Below are 8,643 nucleotides of genomic sequence, written 5' to 3'. Positions count from 1 at the left end.
ACAAAAAAAGGGAAAAGTTAGTTCTCTCCCTCAAGAAACTCACAATCTAATGAAGGAGACAGAATACAAATAAATGTATACAAAACAAGCTCTATATAGGATAAATACAAAATTGTGAAATAATAATAGATACATTCTCTTACTGATCTGTCTGGCTATCTCTTTCCTATGCTTCAGCCCATGTGCCATTCATCACTTGTCCCAGAAATACTGGTAGACAAAGAAAAGAGAAAGCTGTATTGAAGAAAACAGGACATCCTTTGGGAAGCAACTCTAAGTGTAAGAGCAGTTAAATATAAAAACTCCCAAAATAAATTCATAAGTATACATTGTCTGACAATATCATTTTGAAGACTGAATATATTTAAACGGATTTCACTTTGATGTGAGAAATAAATTTTTATATACTCATATATCGTAACGTGGCATTTTGATGCCAAATGAAACCATTTGGAACTTAAAGTGGAGAACCTGTCTGGGAGGGTAGTTTGCTCCAGTCGATCCATTCATTATGCATTCAGTTGCTCTATGTTATAAATGTGCTCTGAGCCAGCTGTAATTCATAAGACTTCACTTATGGCTGATTTATAGGGAATTTCATTAATCGCAATTCCAGAGAGACCTTGCAGTAAAGCAATAGATAGAAAATGCACCACAGCCTGAAAAGGAAAGACGGAAAAATCACTGGGAAGGCAGGACACTGGGGCTCAACAGGGAGAAATACTGAAAGCTAATAATGATTTAGAAACCCGGGCAGTCCATTCTTCTCAGTCTTCCTTGAGGAAGCTGAATGGCCGGAGCTATATATACATATACACAGACGCAAGTAAGTGTGTGCAAACATTGGCGACATTTACATTGGGAAGGGACTGTAAAGAATACAGTATCTGAAGAATTACAGGCCCATGGCTGGCACTTGGTCAGCATTACAGCCTCATTGTTATGGTGGTAACGATCAACACTAGCCTCGCTGCTATGAGATTATTATTTATAAACAGATCTCTATGAAGAATTAGATTTAAATAGTCTTTTGTTATTTCCAACTTTCAACATATTAAGCGAGGTTCTTTGTCATCACAAGGACTTGATACAAGATTGAAAAAAAAAAAAGGAAATGATTTAAAATAGCAGTTTTCTGGTCTTTATTGATGGCTGGAAAGATGTTAGAAAAGATGATTCCCTTATATTTCTGGTACTCTATATTCCTAAAGACTAGAATTTAAACAAGTAATCCTACTAATTAGTCTTCAGGAAATTCCCTATAAATCAGCCATAAGTGAAGTTTTATGAAACATTTCTTAGGCACTTATTATTAATGAGGGCAATGGAAATTTTTTAAATGGAATCTGTTTCTCTAGGAGCATACCTTTTACTGGTAGAGACAAAATGTATACAGGTAACCAAAGAGATGATGATGGGACCATAATAAAGACAAATAAGAGCTAGCTCATTGGATGGATAGATGGATGGGTGGCTGGCTGGCTGGATAGATGGGTGGATGGGTGGATGGATAGATAGACCAACTGACATGACAAGGTTAATTGGTATCAGAAATTATCCCTGAGGAAATTCCCTTTATCATTACAGATATCTTCATGCGTTGTGACTTATAATATCTTAAGGGAAGTAAGCAATTAAATTATTTGCTCAGACCTAGGATATACTATAAGATATTTAATATGTATGGGAATGCCCGCCATCTAGGGGAGGGGGTGGAGGGAAGGAGGGGAAAAACTCGGAACAGAAGGGAGTACAAGGGATAATGTTGTAAAAAAAAATTACCTATGCATATGTACTGTCAAAGAAAATGTTATAATTATAAAAATTAATAAAAAAATAGTATTAAAAATTATTTGCTCAGGGTCACATGGGATCCACCAGAGACAAAGCTGTACCTATATCATCCCCATTCTAAAGCTAATTATCATTCTATCATTCTACTATACTGGGTATTTCTAGATAAAAATATATATTTTTAATGGGGAAGAAAATGAGGGGAGGCACTGATAACTGAGAAAGCAGAAAAGGTCTCTTGTAGAATGTGGTATTTGAGCTAATCCTTGAACTGAGGTAGGGGTTTCAAGGGATAAAGATGAGAAAGGTTAGTATCATATTATTTGAAAAGAGTCTACACAGAGTGTCAGAGATGAGACATGGAACTAGTCAGGCTGAAATGCAAAGTGCACAGAAGCAAGTAAGATTCACTCATTGTGGAACAACAAGTTGGAGTTAAATTGTCAAGACCTGAAGTGTCAAGAAGAGTTGCATTTGTAATCGGTAACAGGGAGCTTTTGAAGCTTACAGTATTTAGAAGAATATAGTACTTGGCTGGATAATAATGACTCAGAGTACAACAGGTTTCAAGATTTGGAAAGCTTCTTAATATAGTAATAAAAGCGATATAGTAATAGCTAATAATAAAAACAACCTCTACAGAAGTGAGATATCTACAGAATCGCACAAGTTCACAGTTCCAAGGAACATAGGTCTAGAATTTAAAGGGATGTTAGAAGTCATTTACTCCAATCATCTCATTTTACACATGTGCAGGCTTAGTTTCAGAAAGGATAAATTATTTTCCTAGGATCACATGAGTAAGATGCATCAGATGTAGTAGTATGACCTCTGCCTATTTGAGAAAGATTCCTTTTCTTAGAAGAAAATTCCCAGAAGTAGAATTAAAACTGATGGTTAATGAATAAATTGCTCTTTTACCTAATCCTATGTCCTTCCTTTTTTCTATTGCAAAAGACAGTTAGCCAAAGTGAAAAAGATATTTGAATTAGCATCAGAGAACTGCCACCTATGTAGTCTTGTATATAGCCTAACTTTTTATAAAGCTCTATTATCTCATTTTAAAAAGGAAGACATTACAAATAGCCTCTAAAGTCCCTTCCCAATTCAAAATCTAAAACACTGTGACCCTGTCTTGTAAGCTACTCATTTTATATCAGAGCTATTATATTCAATTGTCATAGTTAAGCAAATTTAATAGTCTTCGATTAACTTATTATTTTCATGTCACCTACCAAAAAGAAGAGAGGCTATTTTATGAGGAAAAAAAATGAAGGAAGTTAATGATTTGTTCATATAGAAGATGTTAAAATAATAAGTGGTCTTTAGTCTGTCCAATGTTAAAGGAAAGTGTCATTCAGGATCACAAAACTTCAAGATTTTCAAGAGAACTTACTGGTCACACAGCCCGATTCTTACTCTGCAACATAATCAATAAACAGTCATTCAATCTGCCTACTAAAAGAGCTGCAGTGACGAAGAATCCACTATTCCCAGGGGTAACATTGGTACCTGTGGAAGTTCTGTTCTACTTTGGGAGTCATCTTATTGTACTAAAAATCAAATACAAATTTGTCTCTTTTCAGCTTTCTAGTTGGAATAATCTTCTGAAGAAAAACAGCTCACATCTAATTCCTCTTACGTGTAATAGTCTTTTACACACATTAATATGGCTTTCATGTCCTAAGCCTTCTCTTCTCTAAGCTAAACATCCTCCTTTCCTTCTAATTGAGGCTTTCATTATTATGTTGCCCTCTTTTGTATTTTCTGGAGATGCACTTTGAAGACAAAGATGTGCACATGGTAGCTGCTTAATTAGTATTGTCTTAATCATAAGTGATTTGAAATGAGAGAATCTGGCTCTGAAAGTTCCTCATGATGTGCCGTTGTGAAAGTTCCTTCTTTCTGCATAGATCTTATTTTCCTCATCCATAGCAGGAGGATTTTAGACAAGGTAACTTAAAAGTAACTCACTACTCTCAATTTATTATCCAGTGACCCTAATATTTCAGTTGACACTGAGGCATTTCTGATAAATATCATGGTGCATTTTTTTCAGGTTTGGTGTGTGGACCTTATCATTCCTGTCTTCCATTTCTTTTCACTTTTCTCTTATATCCTTCTTGAACTGCTGATTGGGTCAGAGCACATTTCACTGTCCAATAGTAGAACTCACCATAAGGATAACTGGTTTGGGGAATGGAGAGTCTGAGCGTAAAACCTCTGTCATTGACATTATCTCAAGAAAGACATTTGTCAGAGTTCTAACATTTTCATATTTTTCATTTTTTTCCAGATTATTTGATCTCCAGAAGGACCAACACCAGATAAATTATGAATGTTGAACAAGATGACCTTACATCCACAGCAGATGATGATAGGTCCTAGGTTTAACAGGGCCCTATTTGACCCCCTGCTTGTGGTGCTCCTGGCTCTCCAACTCCTAGTGGTGGCCGGTCTGGTGAGGGCCCAAACCTGTCCTTCTGTATGCTCCTGCAGTAACCAGTTCAGCAAGGTCATCTGTGTGCGGAAAAATCTCAGAGAGGTCCCTGACGGCATCTCTACCAACACGCGGCTCCTGAATCTCCACGAGAATCAGATTCAGATCATCAAGGTGAACAGTTTCAAACACCTGAGGCATTTGGAGATCCTACAGCTGAGCAGGAATCACATCCGTACCATTGAAATCGGGGCCTTCAATGGTTTGGCAAACCTCAACACTTTGGAGCTCTTTGACAATCGGCTGACCACCATTCCAAATGGGGCTTTTGTATACCTGTCTAAACTGAAGGAACTCTGGCTGCGAAATAACCCCATTGAAAGCATCCCTTCTTATGCTTTTAACCGAATCCCGTCTTTGCGCCGCTTGGACTTAGGAGAGTTGAAGAGGCTTTCGTACATCTCCGAAGGGGCCTTTGAAGGTCTCTCCAACTTGAGGTATCTGAACCTTGCCATGTGCAACCTGCGGGAAATCCCAAACCTCACGCCGCTCATCAAGTTGGATGAGCTGGATCTTTCTGGGAACCATTTGTCCGCCATTAGGCCGGGCTCTTTCCAGGGTTTGATGCACCTGCAGAAATTGTGGATGATCCAGTCACAGATCCAGGTGATTGAAAGGAATGCATTTGATAACCTTCAGTCACTGGTAGAGATCAATCTGGCACACAATAATCTGACCTTACTGCCTCACGACCTCTTCACGCCCCTCCATCACCTCGAGAGGATCCACCTGCATCACAACCCTTGGAACTGCAACTGTGATATCCTGTGGCTCAGCTGGTGGATAAAGGACATGGCACCCTCAAATACTGCATGCTGTGCCCGCTGCAATACACCCTCCAACCTGAAAGGGAGGTACATCGGGGAATTGGATCAGAATTATTTTACCTGTTACGCTCCTGTGATCGTTGAGCCTCCCGCGGACCTCAACGTCACAGAGGGCATGGCGGCAGAACTCAAGTGTCGGGCTTCCACCTCCCTGACCTCTGTCTCTTGGATTACTCCCAATGGGACGGTCATGACACACGGAGCCTACAAGGTCCGGATTGCTGTGCTCAGCGATGGCACATTAAATTTTACTAATGTAACTCTACAAGATACAGGCATGTATACATGCATGGTGAGTAACTCTGTTGGGAATACCACAGCTTCAGCCACCCTGAATGTGACCGCAGCAACCACTACCCCCTTCTCGTATTTTTCCACCGTCACCGTAGAGACTATGGAACCTTCTCAGGACGAGGCTCGGACCACAGAGAACAATGTGGGGCCCACCCCGGTCATTGACTGGGAGACCACCAATGTGACCACCTCTCTCACGCCCCAGAGCACAAGGTCCACCGAAAAAACATTCACCATCCCTGTGACGGATATAAACAATGGCATCCCGGGAATCGATGAGGTGATGAAAACCACTAAGATTATCATTGGTTGCTTTGTGGCCATCACTCTCATGGCAGCCGTGATGCTGGTCATCTTCTACAAGATGAGGAAACAGCATCATCGGCAAAATCACCACGCTCCCACGCGGACTGTTGAGATCATTAATGTGGATGATGAGATTACGGGGGACACACCTATAGAGAGCCACTTGCCCATGCCTGCTATAGAACATGAGCACCTAAATCACTATAACTCTTACAAATCTCCCTTCAACCACACAACAACAGTTAACACAATAAACTCAATACACAGTTCAGTGCATGAACCGTTGTTGATTCGAATGAACTCGAAAGACAATGTACAAGAGACTCAAATCTAAAACATTTACAAAAGTTACAGAGAAAAAAAAAAAACAGACGGTTTATTAAAAAAAAAAGTGACACAAATGACTGGGCTAAATCTACTGTTTCAAAAAAAGTGTCTTTACAAAAAAAAACAAAAAAGAAAAGAAATTTATTTATTAAAAATTCTATTGTGATCTAAAGCAGACAAAATGATGTGTATTCCTCAGAACCTGTTTTGCTGCATTTATTTACCCTCCCTTCCCCTGCTGCCCTCCCTCCCTTTTTGCCATATTTTTCATAGGAAATCTCAATTCCCTAAAGAACTGGTCTAGGAAATTTTGTAAGAATTCTGTTATACTTTGGGATTTTTATGGTGAATTCTAGTGGTGAGATTCGGTCTATTTTGTCTCTTCTGTTTTTTTTTTTTTTTCTTCTTCTCATGCCCTTATGAAATACTCCAATGGGGGAATGCAGTATTAGACATAGATTTATAAGAGAGAAAGAGTGGAAAAATGCGAAATCTTATATTTTTCATGTAATGACCTGTTCTGTATTTACTGAGAGGACCATTCTGTGGAAAACAAATGAAAAAAAAAAGAAAAAAAAGCAAACAAGAGATTAATTTACATGTCAGAATCTATAAATCCCATGATCTTTTAATGACTCTAGAACCAGAATTTGTAGTTTAAAAAAAAAAAAAAAACTAAAATAAGGTTATAAATAAAATATTGTTGGTTTTTTCTGTACCTGGACAGAGCTTATTTGAAGAGTGGCTCAAATGACGGAAGGTGCTTAGAGTGTCTCCTCCTGCCCTTGAAAAGAAATATGGCAGTATTCTTCAGCCATCTACCATATGTGCCTCAGTATCTGGGGTTGGTGTTGCTGGTTGATCCTGGGAGCCTGTAAGAGGGATGCTGTGATTTTTTTTTTTTTACTTTAGGGCCATCGCCAAGCTTTGGCAAGCATCAAGGTGTACCAAAACACACATGAAGTTCAATTGAATTTCACTCTGGAAGAACCACTTCAAGGAAATCCCTCAGAACTAATGTAGAATTTGATATTGGGTGAAGGGGTAGGCAAGATTTGGTTGGGCATTGAAGCATCTGAGTCTCAGATTTCTCTAAACAGTTATTGATAGAGAGCACTTAAAATTCAATGGTATTTTGCAAATCAACAAACATTTGTTGAACACTTTCAGGCAATGTCCTTGGTGCTAGAAATACAAAGAGAAAAATTAACAATTCCCGTCCTCAAGTACTTGCATTCTATTTAGGAAACATGAGCAAATGAAAAAAAAAAAAAAAAAGAAAAAAATATATATATACAAATTAATATGTACAAGAAAATTTCTTGAGGAAAGATCCACATTAGGGAAATCAAGTAAGGGTTGTCATAAGAGATAGTGCTTGAGCTGAAGAGTAAAAAGAGCCAGGAATTGGATATTGGAGGAGGTGAAAAGCCAAAGCATCCATCCATCAGGGAAAGATTGTGCAAAGAAACGGAAATAGAAGTTGAAATTTCATCTATAAAGAGTAGCTAGAAAGTCAGTTTAGCAGGAGCATAGACTCCATGACAGGAAATAATGCATTAATCAATGCAGAAATGTAAGCTGGCAATATGATCTTCAATGATTAGTTGAGGATAATTTGAATGTAAGAGAGATGGTGCAGTGTGAAAACCATTGCTGGAAAATCCTGAGGAAGTCGTTGCCACTGAGTTGCCTTTCAGTTATGTTGCCCTTCTTCCCTTCATACCTTTCATCCTCCTACTCTAGATGACTTTGGAAAGACAACTCATGTCCAAATGCAGCAGTTCGAGTTGATAATGGATCACATTTGGACATATATTTAAACCGTAATGTCTCATTATTGTTGTCATTTTTGACTATAGAAAATTAGGGTGTCAAATGAGAAAAGAATGACAAGGAAAATGAAGGGGCCCCAGAGATATATGAAAATGTAACAAGCTGGGATTCTATTGATAAGTTAAATATACATATACATATATATGTATGCATATACATATATATATATATTATCATAATTCTCTCTTTATTAGAAGAATGTTGATTTATTCATTCAACAAATATTTCAATGTAATAGACATATTACTTGATGAAATAATCCCCGTCCTCAAGGAGCTTACATTCAGTTGGTGAATGGCCCATAATAAATGTTTGTGGGATGAAGGAATGACATACTCAGATATTACAGTAAACTTGTTCTCTTCTCAATTCAGTTCAACAAGCTTGTATTCATGTTTATCAAGAACTATGCCCAATGTTGGAAAGATAAAGTCACCAATGAAATGGGTCCTGGCTTTAGGAAGTTTATATTCAGTGGATGTAGATATTGTCTGTAAAGATACAGATCTCTAACCATTCATTTTTCATCTGTATTCATTTGAATTTGCAACCATGGGTCCACCCAAAATGCTCAAGATATTTCGTAGGCTGGTCCTATCTCTGTATTTATGACACAATTAACTTGGAGAGAAAACTGAATTTAAAACCCAAAAATCATATATTTAGAGCCATAGAACCTAGGATCAAAGCCTGATTCTGCAACTTGCCGCTGTATATGAGCATTTTTTTGTATGTGGGCATTTCTGCCCTTGAGGACTT

The 8,643-nt window shown here is 38.1% G+C and overlaps 1 protein-coding gene across 6 annotated transcripts in view; it reads left to right on the top strand.

Moving 5' to 3' along the window:
• The window catches only part of LRRC4C (leucine rich repeat containing 4C), a 1,473,705-nt gene extending 1,467,071 nt beyond the window's left edge, over nucleotides 1-6,634 (top strand). For all 6 annotated transcript variants that reach the window (XM_074272319.1, XM_074272321.1, XM_074272320.1 and 3 more), the window contains one exon: nucleotides 4,091-6,634. In XM_074272319.1, the coding sequence (XP_074128420.1) occupies nucleotides 4,133-6,055 (1,923 nt within the window). In that variant the 5' untranslated portion in view covers nucleotides 4,091-4,132 and the 3' untranslated portion in view covers nucleotides 6,056-6,634. The remainder of the gene's footprint in view (nucleotides 1-4,090) is intronic.
• Nucleotides 6,635-8,643: the final 2,009 nt, after the last annotated feature.

The sequence above is a fragment of the Sminthopsis crassicaudata genome, chromosome 6, assembly GCF_048593235.1.
Source record: "Sminthopsis crassicaudata isolate SCR6 chromosome 6, ASM4859323v1, whole genome shotgun sequence".
NCBI classification, from domain to species: Eukaryota; Metazoa; Chordata; class Mammalia; order Dasyuromorphia; family Dasyuridae; genus Sminthopsis; species Sminthopsis crassicaudata.
The sequence above is the reverse complement of the archived record's forward strand: the minus strand, read 5'-3'. Positions and strand labels throughout refer to the sequence as shown.